The sequence below is a fragment of the Coenobita brevimanus genome, chromosome 63, assembly GCF_032717465.1.
Source record: "Coenobita brevimanus isolate Jiangsu-jjx chromosome 63, ASM3271746v2, whole genome shotgun sequence".
NCBI classification, from domain to species: Eukaryota; Metazoa; Arthropoda; class Malacostraca; order Decapoda; family Coenobitidae; genus Coenobita; species Coenobita brevimanus.
Window position 1 is genome coordinate 2,835,827 of NC_137016.1, and position 17,035 is coordinate 2,852,861.

General features: G+C 42.5%; 1 protein-coding gene across 1 annotated transcript; it reads left to right on the forward strand.

Annotated features, from left to right (window-relative positions):
* The first annotated feature begins 12,696 nt into the window (after window positions 1-12,696).
* Window positions 12,697-14,932, forward strand: LOC145404277 (uncharacterized). Its single transcript, XM_080275798.1, has 3 exons — window positions 12,697-14,090; window positions 14,211-14,705; window positions 14,806-14,932. The coding sequence occupies exons 1-3, from the start codon at window positions 12,697-12,699 to the stop codon at window positions 14,930-14,932; spliced, it is 2,016 nt and encodes a 671-aa protein (XP_080131924.1).
* The last annotated feature ends 2,103 nt before the right edge of the window (window positions 14,933-17,035 follow it).

Consider the following 17,035-nt stretch of genomic DNA (forward strand, 5'->3'; position numbering starts at 1 on the left):
TTGTCTGTTTATGTGTGCGTCCAGGATTCTGCGTGTGTGCTCTGTGTGCGTGTGACCGAGGAGGCTGACGTACACCTTTCTCGATGGTCGCTGCCGCACTGCCTCCGTCCATCCCTCCCTTCCCGCCTCGACGCAGCGCAAGTCACCCACCTCAGGAGCGCTAAGAACAACTATGTGCCGCGCGCCAGAATGAGGAAGGTATTATTTGGGGGGGAGAATGAAGTCCATAGAAGAACATATCTTATCTCTTTTGCTTTCTTTTTCCTTACTAAGAATATAAGTATTGAGTGAAAATATCATCATCATCATCATCATCATCAGTCCTCTTAACCCTCTTTCTCACAAGAGCCTGGGTGACGTAGAACATGCAAAGAAAAAAAAGAGAAAGACAAAAGTCAGAAAACTGTTAAATCCAACGCTCAGTGAAAAGGGTTAGTCAATCTCTCATACTTTGTTCGTGTCTTTGCAAACCTGGCTTCACCTTACAAGCCAAATTATCTGCACAATGCCTCAATAAATTACATCCTTACAGACGTCCCATTTTGTTCAAAAGCATTTTTTTCCCCTTCAGTTTTAGCCTTTCTTCGGTCATTTGCCTCTGGTGGAAGTCAGCATGCCTCAAGTACGAAATGCCTTCCATCACCATATACTGTAGAGGAGGGTGTCCACAATATAATCCGAGTTGCCATATTCATCAACTTTCTTCAGTTTTAAGTTATAAGAAGATTCCTTGTTCCGTACTTTTCTCCCTTTTCTCTGGAACCGTGCACGCGAAGCTCTGTGGTCTGATTACTATAAATGGCCTCGTAGATGGATAAAGTAGGATTCAGTATCAAGTCGGCCTGTTGTGTGAAGCAAGCTGACATGTGCACTGTCAATAGTTTGTTTTGTAAGCAGTCTATGCCTACGGTTTGGCTTCTGATATAAGGCCACCAAACACTCGAGTAACAAACTAGACCGAATATTGTGGCAAAATGTCCAAGATTTTTTTTCTGACAGTTAACTACAATGGAGATATGCTTATCGAATTATATGGTTAGAATAGTTAACGAATGCTTCCTCGAACTTGTAACGAAGGCTATTAACCAGTTTTGACGATAAATAATTTTCCATCACAGTTCCTTCTAGTATTTGTCAGAAATAATTTGATTGGTGGCATTTTTGGAGGTATTAACTCTATTTGGGTTGTGAAGTGCTTGGTGACTATATAAATGAAGATGAAAGCATAAAAACTGCCCTTACCAGTTCAAAGCCTACGACGATGGCATAAACCTTGACTAGTTTATTTCTGCTACCGGTAGCTGATTTTATTTAGCTTAGGAGTGGCATCTCATCGTCTAGAATTTAGCTTAAATAATTTTTATGTGAATTTGATGAGACCAAACCACGCTCTGAGAGTCACCTTCTGTGGCACTGCTCATCCACAACTCTCTCAATAAATCCTGACTCATAATGGTATCTGAGTCTGCCAATAGGTGACACATATGACAGATTCATCGAAGCAGGTAAGATATATCTCTTGGGTCATGATTTAGCCTTTTCCTTGCTCATGAACTCTGTCAGCTCTCAGGTAACGGTTATGAGTATTATTCCTTTCCACATTACTCCTTCCAGATGCAGGGGTCTGAGGTTCCATAATCTGGAACCTTGCAGATGACTCTCCTATACCTTCTATGACTTATCGGATGGAAAAAGCACCGAACCGTCTCCTGGATATTAACACCTCGTTCGCAAGACACATGACTGTCACTCCGACCAGTGCTTTTACCTACTTAACCACCAGGCGTCATTTTAGGTGAGCTTAGGGAAAATAAATCACCTAATATTTTACCTTTATTTCCTGACGCATCATATCAAAGAGGATCATCTAAAGGCACCGAAACATATCAAACCTCTCACAGCTTAAAAATACTATGCAGAAGAAATACGTGAGAAGTGGAAAAGGTGAAACATTATGTGAACTCCTGTCCCCGATTGTATTAATTTTTACACACTGCAATCAGCAACGAATTAAAAAGGTCCAAGTCAATTTTTCCATCATGTGTTTCAGTAATGTAAAAAGATGAGGGTCGCCTTCCCCTTTACCCACCATTATCAGTTGCGAGTCATACCTTAGAGGATTAGATAGACTTATCGACAACTGATTGCTTGCCTTAATGACTCGTGCAACTGATAGGCATTAGTTCTAAGCTTTCTTGTTCTTATCTCACTTTTAATAATTTTGTAGTGTGTGGTGAGGGTGACTTGCAGGTTAGCGGTGCTGTCTTCTCGGGTGCGGCGTCGCGATGGTGGAGTGAGCCAGTTCACTCGCTGGCCTCCCGGGGAACGGGCCGCAACGCTGACTCAAGGTGGGAGGAACGCAGCGCAAAGGAGGCCAGCACTAGTAGAGAATCAGAGAATCTGTCGTAGCGCCACTCTCATAACGTCACTAACAGGTGGGTATGTAAGTTTGTTGGTTATTAGGCAGCAGGTCTAAAGTAGATACATATTAGATTTTTTGTAATTTAATTCTAAACCTTAACTATCTAACTCAAAGAACGCCTTTTTTTTTTTAATTACATATCCCATGCACATCATACAGCAACGTTAAAAGTATATGCCCATATGAATGTTGCCACTGGTGTTACTTCGTTTAATGCACTGGAAAAGTATAATTAAGGCATGAATTGTTATACATTGGTAACATTGGTGTGACATAATTGTTTCTTCTTTTTTATAGAGTGAGAGAAGTAGCACTGTGCAAACAGTACAAAGACCACAAAGCCGCAGTTGTTTTGTGGGTATTTGCTCTCTTTGTTATCTGTGGTAGAAGTAAGTGGTCCATCTCTCGCTAATTGAGACAAACATTGGCAACGTCATCATAAATCCCACAACAGCAACCTTCACCACTGCCATAATTTGCTGTAATTGTCATAGCTTTCCCAGCTGTCACATCGTCTACCATTATTTACCAGCTTTACCACTACACACAAATCACACGCAGTCAGTTACTGTTCGCATCTTCCATCACTGTCACGTCTTCATCACTGTTGCGCTATCTACTATTACCACTGATTTTACCACAATAAAATAAATCTACCTCTACCAAAACTTCTATCCATAAGAACAAAACTTCCACCACTATACCTGTCACTGCTACAACACAGCTTATCACAATAGCCATCATTACCAAAACTTCCGGTGTTGACAAGGAGCCTGCACGTGCTGGGTTGAGTAGCTGTGGTGTCCACTCGGGAGCCAAACCTCATATTTTCCTGCATATTTCCGTGGGAAGGACCTTGGTGAGGGACTGTATACCTCAAAAGTGCGCTGGATCCCTGCGCGGAGTATGCGCTGCGATGTACAGTACCTGTATGACTGGCCCACAGAAGCAATTGCTTATTGTGGTGGACGGGTATGGGCGGCAGACAGACCGGGGTTAAGCAACGGCAACAATAACAACCAAAACTTCCAATACCTCTGTCATTACTAATTTTCTACAACTGTTTCACTCTAAAGCACAATTTACGCCACCAACATACTTTCCACAAGTAATCATAGTTTTTACCCAAAACATCATTACCAAGCGGTCAACATTACCACACTTCCCATCATTACCACACCTCCAACTCTACGCAGACCTCATCGAAGCCAAGTCTCTCCATCACCACCACGCCTCACCATCACTACCACACCTCCAACTCTACGCAGACCTCATCGAAGCCAAGTCTCTCCATCATTACAACACCTCACCATCGCTACCACACCCACATATTTCACCCCTTCCACTGCTGCCTTACCACCATCAGTACCACAACCACATACTCCATCTCTTTCGCCTCCCCCCTCCCCACTCACACTACCATACCACACCATCACTACCATAACCACATATTCCATCTCTTTCAGCCTCGCTTATAGGTCACGATCACTACCATAACCACATATTCTGCGTCTTCCATGTTTCTCCAATAATATCATACCTCACCATTACCATTATAACCATGTTCCACGATTTCTGAGTCTCGTCACTGCAACCATTCCTCGTCATCGCTCCCATAACCACATATTCCATCTCCTTCAGATCTCTGTATTACTACCATACCTCATCATAATTACCATAGCCACATATTCCACCTCTCCCTACCCTCAGTACTACTACCATATCTCACTATCACTACCATAACCATATATTAGAGCTCTGCCAGATCTGCCCACTCCATACCTCACCATAGTTCCCATAGCCTCGTATTTCCCCTCTTCCACACGAGTTACTTTCCATTACTACGCCTCTGTCAGTGGAAAGAGATTTGATGCACTAACACCTGCAGTCTATCAGTCATTACCAGGTGCAGCTGTCGCGATGGCAGTAGCTGAGGGTGGCAGAGGAGGTGGGGGCGGAGGAAGTGGAAGGGAGAGGGTAGGGAGGGGAAGGAAGAGGAAGGGTAGGGAGGGGAAGGAAGAGGAAGGGTAGGAAGAGGGGGGGAGGAAAGAGATGGAGAAAGGGAAGGATGGGAGAGAGGAAAAAGTGAGGGGAAGACGAGAAGGGAGAGGAAGAGGAAGGGAAGGACGGGAGAGTGGAGGGAGAAGGAGAGAAGAACAGGAAGGAGGAAGGAAAGGGAGGGAAGGAGGAGGGAGAGAGAGAAGGCAGGAGGAAGGAATGAGAGGGAAGTAAAGCCTGGAGGGTGGAGGGAAAGGCAGGGAAGGACAGGAAGAAGAGTGGAGAGAGGGAAGGATGGGAAGGTGAAGGGAGAGGGAGGAGGATATGAAGGAGGTGGGGGAGGAAAGGAATGATGAGAGGGTTGAGGAAGAAGGAGGGAACGCCGGAAGGAGGAGGGAGAAGGAGGAAGGAGACGGAAGAAAGGGCGGGAATGTGGGAGGAGGGAGGGGTAGGGATGGACGGAAGGGAGGAGGGAAAGGGGGCAAACGACGGAGGAATGAGGGAGAGAGAGAGAAAGGAGGGGGGGAGGGAGGGAAGAAAGGGCGGAAGAGATAGGGAGGGAAGGACAGGAAGATAGGAAGGAAAGACGGGAAAGACGGAAGGGAAAAATTGTGAGAGGAGGAGGGAAAAACAGAACGGAGGAATGATGAGAGGGAGAGAAGGGAACGGCAGAAAAGACTGAATAGCATAACGGGGGAAAAACAAGGTAGGAAATCGACCACAGATAATAAGGAGTGAGAGGAGGTGTTAGCAAGAGAGAGAGAGAGAGAGAGAGAGAGAGAGAGAGAGAATGTATGAAAAAACAGGAGAATGTATGAAAAAACAAAGCGAACGTGATAGGAATGAGAGACTGGGAAAGAGGAAGGTTGCAATGGGGAAAGTGGGGGAGCGAATCATGAAAACTGAATTAAAACGACATCGGGGTACAGGTATTAGGACAAAAGAAAAAAAAAACTACGGGATAGCTATGGGTGGAAGAGAACGTGACAGAAGACTGGTTGATACGAAGGGGATAATACTTCTCAGAAAGGATCAATAAAGGAAGGGAGGAGGAATAATGAGAGAGAGAGAGAGAGAGAGAGAGAGAGAGAGAGAGAGAGAGAGAGAGAGAGAGAGAGAGAGAGAGATGGTAAAGGAACACACTAAAGTAAACATGACAACAGGCTGAATGCAGCAGTCATCCATCACGTTACCAGATCTATCAGCAAAAACAGACATAAGAATCACCTAGTATTCAGCAATTTGTTACCCTCTGCCGAATCTGAAGAGGAGGTTATGCATTCGAGGGTGTCTGACCGAGATTGATTCGTATGGGTGCGATAAGGCGTAGTGAGACATGATGAGAACCTGCAGTTAGTGTGGGAGTGACTGCATGAATGTTGTTATAGTGTAGACGGACCTGTGAATTTAAGATAAGAGACTGTAGTGCTGATGAGGGTTTTAGATGATGGTGAGAATGTGGAGACTGGTTCGTGTGATCACTGATAATGGTGTGAACGTGAAATTGAGTATCTGTAGACTAGGTGGGTGGATGTTAATGTGGACCACTAACAGAGATGAAGAATAACCGATGAATTTGATCAGATGGTTATTGTGACTTGCATATGGACATGGGTGGCTAGTAACCATGGAAATTAGTGTGTGGGAGGGGGACTGTCTTGGTAACTGGTTGTAAGTGTAGACCGAAACGTGAGTGGTGTGAAGATGTTGGTTGTAGGATAAATTTAATGTGAAGTGGTGCATATGCTCTGTGTGTGTGTGTGTGTGTGGTGTGTGTGTGTGTGTGTGTGTGTGTGTGTGTGTGTGTGTGTGTGTGTGTGTGTGTGTGTGTGTGTGTGTGTGTGTGTGTGTGTGTGTGTGTGTGTGTGTGTGTGTGTGTGTGTGAACGAGTGCGTGAGTGCAGGTGAAGGTAGGTTTGATGTTGTGGCGGTTGCGAACTGATGACTAAGTGTGGGTGTGGCAAGCAAGTAGGTGAAGGTGTGGGGAAGGAGCCAGGTTTGCCGCTTTCTGTAGGAAGATGTCGTGTTTATATTACACTTACTTACACTAGATCATTTAATTCCGGAACAGGGTGACCTTTCGGAGTTAAGTTGTTAATGAAAACTACAACTGTTCCTTTTTACTACGTGAGCACTTTTCTAAGCTAACTGAAATTGTCTAACACTAGTAAAGATAAATATACACGAATAAGAAAGTAAAAATAAATGTTATCTTCATTCTTATGGGGTTTGGTGTGGGTAAGTAAAGGGTCCCTGTGTATAGATGTGCTGGAAAGAAAATTGTAGTGTCCGTAGGCTATGTGGCAAAGGAAGATTCTTAGCACCTCGTCCTTCGCGAATTATTTTACATATTAGACCTTAACATTCTCTGATATGTCAGTTATATCGTTTTGGTATCGAAACGATTTCCATGAATAGTATACAAGAGACTGCTAATTTGCAATTATTTAAATCTAGAAAGAAAAGATGTTACGTAGCCCCCTATACCACTAGGATTGCAAGCCCACGTGTTAATAGGGATATATAAACAACTAGTATATGTTTGGAGGTTGAAGAGTGACTGAAATTGCATTAATGTGGGTATAAGTAGAGATATGGGTGTGTAGTAGGTGTTGATTTGGATATTGGTGAATGAGTGAGTGTGGGTGTAGGTGGAAACGAAGTGGAGATTTGGATGTGAGTGAATACACAGTAGTAGATGTAGATGGACTCGCGACTGTGGATGCGAGTACAAAATAAGCTTGAGTGCATGTGTGAACCTCGAACGGGGGGAAGGTATGGCTGGTTGTGGGTATAGACGGATTAGTGGGTGTGGATATGGCTGATATGCAACCCATGTGCAGATATGAACGGAGTGTTGGTGTTTAATGTTACTGAAGGTGTAAGTGCGTGGATAAAAAAAAAAAAAATGTTCATGAGAAAAAACATGAAAGATAAAGCAGGAATGAAAGTTTGGGTGAAGATTCTTGCTAGGTTGTGCAGCTGCAGATGTGGATGTCAGCTTAAGTATTGCCTTCAGGTTACAAAGGTGATTTTACAGTTTCAGCTTGCCCCATGTTTACTGAATGATGTATTAACGGAGATAGCTTGTAACCACTTCACTGCAGAGGGTTTTTCCTAAGCTGATTAAAACTATCTGGCGGTAGCATGTATGAAATAATTAAACACTTACTATACTAGAAAAAAAAAATCTCATTATATTACGCCGTGCACTGAACTCCTAAAGGGGCTACGGCATCGCAGCTATTCAGAGGACTTTGCTGCGTGTAGCCCCGACACCCGATGCCCTTCCTTACTTCTGCCAATGGATCTTCATCGGACTCGAATGCTTGACTTTCAGGGAGGCAACACCTTTCCAAGAGAGTAACTGCTCTTACACTGTACATGCTGGTTCTATCTCACGAGCACCGTTGATACTCCAGCTTTAGCAGAACCAAGTAATGCTGTTTTTCCGACTTCAGAACACAATGACATCTCTCCCCCGAGAACGTCATTGGACGTTATTTACTCCCGTCAAGGAGGTTATGTTTTTAATTCCGTTTGCCTGTCTGTATTTTTGTTTGTCTGTTAGTCTGCCTTTCATATAGGAAGGAAATTCACTCAATTTGGACTAATAACTGGGAATCATCTGAGCAACAAATAATAAAATTTTAGGTGAAAAAAAGGGCAAAGTTCAAGGTCTAGGTTATGAGAAACATCATAAGTTACCACTGTCTTGGCAGGGGTATGATCTCTCTGAAGGCTTTCGTTCTTTCTGCATCCAGGATATTGTTGAAGGTAACACGATTTGTGTAAATGACGTCCTCATGCTGAAAGAGTCAAAAGTATATACTGTATCAAGATTCATAATATCTGCACATTCTCAGGCTACCGTGACTCTTAGCTGAAGAAAATCGTCTCGTGTTATCAGAAATAGAATACTAGACTTTTCCGACCAAGACACTCAGTGCTTTCAGAGACTACACGGATATTTTGTATCGTCCGTCTTCATTTCCAGATCCCCTTGTCCCTCATCTTAATCGTTTCTCCATTCTTTGATCACGTGTCCCCATGACTTGATCGTGCATTCCTATTCACTGATTTACTTTCCTTGTTACCTGATCTTCCTTTAAAATTTCCTAAGCCTTTCTCTCTTCCATGATTCCCCCTTCGCCATCCCATGATCCCCTTCCCTCGTTTCCTGATTCATTTGCGTCATTCCTTGGTCCTCTTTCCTTCTTCCATGAGCTAACTTCCCTATTCCCTGACCCATTCCCCATTCCCTGATCCCCCTTCCCCATTCCCTGCCTTCCTCCCTATTCCCTGATCCCTCTTTCCAATCCCGGATCCCCCTTCCCATTTCCTGATCCCCATTTCTCATTTCCAAACCTTCCCATTCCCTAATCCCCCTTTCCTGTTCCCCTATCTCCCTTTCTTACTTCTTGATCCCTCTTTTACCATCCTGTGATCCGCCTTTCCATTCCCTAATCCCATTCCTTGATCCCTCTCCAACCCCTTTTCATTATGATAGCTCTCTTTTAAGTTTAACCTTGCTATCTCCGAGTGATTTTGTTGAGCTTAGAAGAGATCCCTCCCAACGATGAGGTTAGAAACAATCCTCATTACTTCATCACTATATCTTCTTCTTCTTTTATCCTTTCTTTTTTCCTTTTCTTTCATTTTCTCATCTTATCTTGCTGCCAACTGACGACTTGCTGTAGCTCAGAAATGACCTCTGGCAGTGATGGAGTTAAACGTATGAAAGTAAAAATTAATCCTTCCAATTAGATGACGTTTTTACATACATTCTTGCTAAAGCTGTATTTTTTTCTTCAGTTCGGGGGAGATCCATCACAGCAAAAAAGATTATTAATAGTCTCCAAGCACAATGGTTAAAATGAACGCAACTACTGGTTAAGAGTGCAGAAAGTGGCTATCAGTCAGGGTATATCACATTATTCTGATTACCTTCACATGATTTTATGCAGCTATCGCAAAGACCCTGGATCAAAATGGCTTGAAGTTTGTATTCATTTATATCCATTTTGATTAGTTTAGATCTTATTATTATATTCTAAATACTGCCAGTTATTATATTACTCTGCTATAGGAAAAGGAAAAGCTAACTGAGGAAGCATACTAATAATGCCACTTTTCTTTTCATTTATTTCGTTCTTTACATTTCCATAATCATTCCACATTTTGTTATGAGTGTAGTACTGTCAAAAAGATACCAAGGCTTATTTTTGCCCTATCGACTGCCCGAGGGACATCAAAGCAAACAATCAGTGTCTGCTAAGTCCCAATCTTACTCAACGAACACACATGCCGTATGGATTGGAACTTTTTATTAAGCCTTGAATATAATGACTCCTATTTCATTTTTGCCACCTCGTTATTCGGACTAAGAGAGACTTCGAATTGGAGGGGTTAAATATGTAGGCTATAGTGTTAATTAACCCCTTTACTGCCAGGCAATTATTCTATACCAAAAAAAATAATAATAATAATAACTCTTTGGAAACAGCAGGAATAATTAAAAAAAAAAATGATGGTTACGGGGATGAAAGGGTTAATATCGATATAACTGGTAACATGAAAACAAAATAAAAGTTATCAGACAAAATAAAGGAGGGGTGCTATGAAGTCTGCTCTGTCCACAAAAAAAAACAGCTCTCAGAGAAAATTTACCGTGAAAAAAAGGTAGAGAGAGAGAGAAAAAAAAGGGGAAGTTGGAGATTAATTCATCCCCAAACCATGCCCCCATTATCTAACCAGGTCAGGCTACCTTGCTTAATTCCTTCAGCAGTACGAAGACTATGGATATTCTATTTCTCCTACCACTGGATAGTTTTACTCAACTTCGGAGAGACTTTGAGCTGGAGACGTTACTGGGGAGCTCTCCTGATAACAGCGTTCGCCTGGCGGTACTAAAAATATAATTCGACTGGCGGAGAAAATGAGAGTGATCGCATTGTGGGGAAGTTAAAAATATAGGGTATAAGTTGGCTGTTATCTAATTTCCAGATACAGACTCCACCATTCTGCCGAGACTGACGACCTTGATTTGTACTTCAGGGTGAGGTTGAGCTCCATTGTCGAATTTTACCCGGGCAATTGAACTAAAAATTATATGACTATGGTCGGTGCTTTCTGTGGAGACATGGTAGTGTCGACTTTTTATACTTCATTTTTGCCTCCTCCGGAAAAAGATAGTCTGTACTAACCTCTTTACTAAACTAGACCTTTTCTCCAAAATAGTCTGGAGATAGTAAGGATAAAAAATGTCAGAAGTCCTCCTGATGAGTGAGATCTCGAACAATGGTGTCTTACCATTAGCCGGGTAATTAAACGAGTATTGTTTTTGATTGGTGTTCTTCCGTCGAGTCATCGCGCCGAGTTCAGTTCTGACGTCAAATGATGGCCGTTTGTAGAAATTCCAGGGAGGATTTTAGCTTTCTGAGTACAATGACGTCTTTGAATTGTGGGATTTTGAATAATGTGTTTATGGCTGTGTAGACCACAGGTTCCCAAACCTTTCCTGATCATTCCCCATATTTGCCAGAAAATCATTGATGATCCCCCACTCTTCAACTCCCAAAAGAAGTGTTACCCCTCCCCCCGTTTGGGAGTTAGTATAAACAACTAGAATATAGGTTCTAGTGCTAATCTCTCCATTTAGCGGTATTTTTTTTACCATGTAACGGCTTGAAATCAGCTGTATTTTGTAGATCTGTAAAAAAAAAAGAAAAAAAAAAAACTTTGGGAAAATTTTAGAGATTTTGTACTTCTGTGTATCATAATTATTTGAGGACCTAAACATTGACCTTATTCTTTAAAAAATAATAAAACACACATATTAAGAGCCAAAAAACCACTTGACCATAAAACATATACGGTATAATCTATAAGCAACAACACATGAATTATGCTACTAAAGTCATTTTGGTTTTATCTGTTTATCCCTCTCCCCTTGGAATGTCCAAATTTCCCTCCAGGAGACGAAAATTCCCCTCGTAATGGTGTAGACAAGTAATTTTCTTTAGAAGACACTGATAACTGAAGTGATATTATCTAAGGGAGCCTTCTTTCTGCCTAGAATAAGGAGACAAAAGTGATTGCAGAGGGTGATTCGGGATAAATGTGGTTGATCAGAGTTGATTCTTGTTACGTGGGTTGCTTTGCTTTTATTTGATTTCCGTTAGTCTGAATAATTTCAAGTAATTTTGGAAGACAATGGTTGATATATCATTTAACAAGTTGTTGATAGTTCTTCCACTCACACTTTCTTCTTGTCTCTCGATCCTATTTTACCTCATCCTTAGGTGGAATAAATGATGATGATGATGATGATTACGGAAACGTCTTAAATACTTCATTCTTACTACCTCCACACAATCTTATCAGCACAAGAGAGACACTGGAGGGGATACGTATGTCCTTCATTAACCCCTAGAATATCAGGAGTTTCCCGAGTTGAATAAAGTCGCCTGAAAGTAGAGAGACTAAACGAAAAAATACGTCACCATAATGAGGAGCTGAGAGTTTCAATATAGTGACTCTCTCTCTCTCTCTCTCTTTCTCTCTCTCTGACAATTCAGGAACGCTATGCGCTTTATTCTTTAGACTTTAGAGACTTTAGCGAAGACACACCACACAACCCCGCACAAAATTGCTGTTCCACACCACATCAAGAGGCTCAAACGAAGGATCTTAAAGCTCCGGCATCTAGCAGCCTATTTTTTTTTTTCTTGTTATAGTTTAGCTTTTATGGTACCAGACGATTTATTTACATTAGGAGCGTCTCCTTGAGAAAGATTTGAAGGATTTAACTTTGTAGCCCCTGAAAACGTTTTCTTTATTTCCTTTAGTTAATGCCAGACGATTTTGCCCGCCACTGACAACCCAACGGGGTCTGAGGACGAAAGAAGACTATTTAATCCCTCCTGAACAGAATAAAATCGTCTAGAGATACAAAGAGTAAATCAAAAGTGTCATTATACTGAAGGAGTTAAGTAAGAAGTGACTATTGAATCACTGCCATATGCTAAATTTCATTGCACCATTATGTCGTTACGAAATGACTATTCCTCGACGGATTTTTTTCTGCATTCTTAGATTCCGTTCATTGCTGCTTTCCCAGTATAACCATATCAACTTAATTATCACCATCATGATCATCACCATCATCATCACCATTATCACGCTTGTGTCCTGTAAAGAGCGTGTATTCATTTGTACTTTCTTCTTCTGCAGAGCTCGAAAGCTGGAGGAGCTTGGGTTGCATAGCACTTCAGCATGTCCACGTCCGTCGTCATTATCATAGCCATCAGTCTCATGGTTGCGACGCCATCATGGGCCAAGACATCCCTCATGTCATCAGAGACCACAGACTCGTCAACAACTCTCCTTGACGCAATTCTGAAAGCAGCCAAAGGAACGAATAACAATGAAAATTTCCTGACTCTTTCTCTGCTACCGCCACTACTAAATCGCATAACAAATTCTGACTATATTAGCTCAGTTTTAGAAGACTCTCTCGGTTTACATAAGGATTTCGTGAGACCATTTTCCAAAATTATTAACGGACTGAAGGAATTAGAGGCCTCTTCATACGGATCGATAACAGCAAGAGACATCTTCGAACAAGAAAACAGCATTGGCGGACTCAAGCAGACTGACAGCAGCACTACTTTCAACCTGAATGCCAAATATCTAGATATAGTTAAAAATATAATTCAAGAAGAAATTGGAAGTCAGGCCCCATTTTCCCTCCTGACTACTTCTGATATTTCCAGTTACAACTCTTCCATTAACAAAAATAAGCTTGCGTCTACCTCCAGCAGCGTGTGGATGTTGATCAAGTCGACGTGGCAGAGAGTCCTGGCTTACGTTGAGGACGAAAACTCCCTGGAAACCTTCATGCAGCTCACGCCCGTCAGGATCATCGACGGCATCATCAGCCTTGGCGACGACCTCAACCTTATGAACATACTGGCCAAAAAGCTTGACAAAGACTTCGCAGAGTTCATCATTCGGGAGATCAACCCTTACATCGGACCCTTCGGGAGCTTTGACTCTTTCTACAACTTTACCAAAGAAAATGGTTTTAACGGCATCATAGACTACTTCAGTTCCTCAAACTTCGCTTACACTGTCGCTGCCATGTCGCGCTTCATCTCTGCCTATTTTGACAACACTTTTTCTGACGACGTTGCAGACGAGTACATCGGCTTCATCTCCTTCAACAACACTGATCTCTACAACTTTTACAAGTCTATCCTGAGAAGTCAGAGGATCAGAGAGGGTGAGAGAGGGAGAGTCAAGAGGGAAGAGTTTAACAAGGCAGCTGAAAGCTATAAGTTCGATGGGTATGACTTCCAGCCAAAGAAACCTGAAGCAGAATCTGGTCGCGAGTTGGCCAGAGATGGAGGTCATGGTGGAGGCCACAGTGGCGGAGGTGGTTACGGTGGTCATAGTGGTAGTGGGTATGGTGGCTACGATGGTGGTCATAGTGGTGGTGGTCATGGTGGAGGTGGTTATGGGGGAGGTGGTCATGGTGGAGGTGGTTATGGGGGAGGTGGTCATGATGGAGGTGGTTATGGGGGAGGTGGTCATGGTGGAGGTGGTCATGGTGGAGGTGGTTATGGGGGAGGTGGTCATGGTGGTGGTGGCTACGGTCACAGTGGTGGGTATGGAGGAGGACACAGTGGTGGCTATGGTGGAGGAGGACACAGTGGTGGCTATGGTGGAGGAGGACATGGCGGTGGCTATGGTGGAGGGCATAGTGGTGGCTATGGAGGTGGGCACAGTGGCGGATACGGAGGTGGTTATGGTGGGGGGTATGGGAATGGTGGCATGCAAATTGATCCAATTGTCGTGCTCAGCTCTGTTGCTCTTGGGGCTCTTTTGGGTTTTCTGCTTTTCAGACTCATCCGTGGCACCCGGAATGGTCGCCGTGACATCGGGGATGGTTCACTGTCGCTGTGGGACTCGGACATACCCGACCAAGTGCTGCCGTGGGGCTCCAGCGTTCAGCGCAAGAAGCGTGACGTGAACGACGACACTCAAGGCTTCAGCCTCCCGCCGTCCCTCAGGGGTGACGTCTGGTCCTCCGACCCTCTGGTCGCTGACAATTTGTACAACCAACTGCACGAGGACGACATCGCCCACCACCTCAACCACCTGTGGCGCCTCTACAGAGACACCAACGAGACTGCTTGCGTCCACTCCCACCTGTGTGACGTTATGGCCAACACCACAGCACAGCACCTCACCGGCAAGCACTCAAGTCTAGCGTTACTCATGTGAGTATACTAGTCATATGCAGTTTGATCATTCCTTACAGTGTAGTGTGCCATAATATTACCAGTTATCGTACTGACTCGGCCTATACATTGTGCACAGGGCATCTGCCGGTAATCTTCTGGGTGTGGCAGGGTCAGGACATCTAGTGGATGAAGTCACCAAAAGTCTGGTAACAGGCAACCCATACAACTGCCAAAGCCTCGCCACCTGTCATCTGATACAGTGAGACGACGATTCCGAGCAAGATGTAAGAGATGAGAAAAATGAGCGATCGCTAATGTTCCTGTCAGCACGTGGCCTTTATGACGACCCTGCTGATCAAACACCAGTGAGGCGCATGAAACGGAAGGGAAACTGGAGTGCTGTGTCCATTTTTAACAAGAGCACATTTGGTATCTTCTTATCATACCAGCCAGGTAGCTCCTCCCTCATTTAGCTAGCTATTCATTGAGGAGTGTGATCTGGAAATCCTCTACAAACTTTGGTAAGAGATATGTTAAAATTTACATAAACTCCTGACTCCATACTTTTGCATGTTAAGTGAAGGCGAGGGAGAAGATGTATAGATACAGTAAATGAATGTGTGAAGAAGGCAAGTGCGAGGAAACAAAAGAATTAACGAAAGATGGAAATAGATTAAGCTGAATGAAATATGCATGGATAAATACAGGATGTGGCTTAAAATACACTTTTTTTTTTTTTCAACCTGATATTTGACGGAATTGTCTCTTTCCAAGAGGCATTATGAATCACAGTGTTTTGGGGGAATCATTATCCCCATGTAGAACAGACAATTTCGAAAGCTTGAATGATGAGTAAATGAATGCATAGTCCATCTCACTGGGTTGTCCGCTGATACGTCTTCTAGTTATGTCTTCCTTTTATATTTTCAGGCTCTCTCCCACCGCACCACATATTACTGAGCAATATGATTAGGATGATAATGTACATATATTTATATATTTTGTAATACCGATATGTATTCTAATAAAAATTTGCTATTTGATAAGTTTTAGAAACTGACAGTCAATTATCACTGTTGCATTCATATTTCACCATGTAAAATTCTGTGTTGCTACGTTATGAACTTAGCAGATTAAATGTCTATTTTCCTTGTGCAGTGAAACTGAGACCTTTTCAATAGGCAAAGTCTTTCATTTCCTTACACATGAACAAAATATGTATCTCTACATAGAAGAATAAATAATGTTTTGTTCTACATAGGTGTTGTTCTTCACCATGCATTGTTTCTACATCAAGAGGTCCTTTATCACCTAGTTAGAAAAGCGTCTTACGATGTCGTTCATTATAATACAGTATATAGAAATCTGTGGGTCAGCTGTTGAAATAAACAGTCACGAAATCAAGAGACAAATATAGGAATCATTTCTGGTTCCTACATAATGCAAAACTTTTTGTGTATTGATCTGCACAACTCAGCCACAAACTACCTGAAATCTCTTCACCAGTTTTGGTATAAAAGCATGCAATGACAAATGTTTTACGGTGTTGCATATGACAGCAGAAATGTTAGTAGGTTTATTGGTGAAGCCTGAGAAACGATACAGTTTAAGTAATTGTACTCACGGTCATGATAAACTAGATACAGCATGTCACACAGAGCTGCACCCCAATCAACGGCCAGCTGTGAACGGCCAGCAACATGCTGAAATCTTAGAGAGCTGTGGACATTTTTATTTCTCAGCTGTCTCTGTTTATGCAGTCTCATTTCTTCTAATATTCCCCAAGCAGGACACGAAAACAGACTACAGTTTAAGAAATGAAGTTAGTATTCCCGAGTGGAATTTCATTAAACGAGCAAATTAATTAAAAAAATAAATGCCGAGTCAAAATGGTACAATGTTGGCCTGATCACTGCTCCAGCCAATATATATGTAATACATAGTATATAAAAAATAATGAAAAACATATTAAGATACAACTTTGTGTATTTGACAATTGGTTCTTAATAATCTAGCCCTTATCATTTAGTACCACTTAATCAATAGATCTGTCATGCTGCCAGACAACTTTGCAGAATGTGCAAAAAATACTTTGACGGCCGTCTTCGCTTGCCTAACGCAGACCTCTGATTCTGCAGTTTTTCCTGGAATTTTACAGTTGAGTTCTTCATGAACCTAATACATTACAACAGTATTTTGATCAAGTGAAGGTATGACCTATCTATGCTAGCAGGTGTGTGTGGAGTGGTTGGGGGGGGGGAGAAGACAGTAGACAAAAACAAAGCATACAGTACTTGGGAAAAATAAAAATAAAATTAAAGAGATCGGATGCGACACTGCCGGGTATTGCAATATCTCTCCGTATG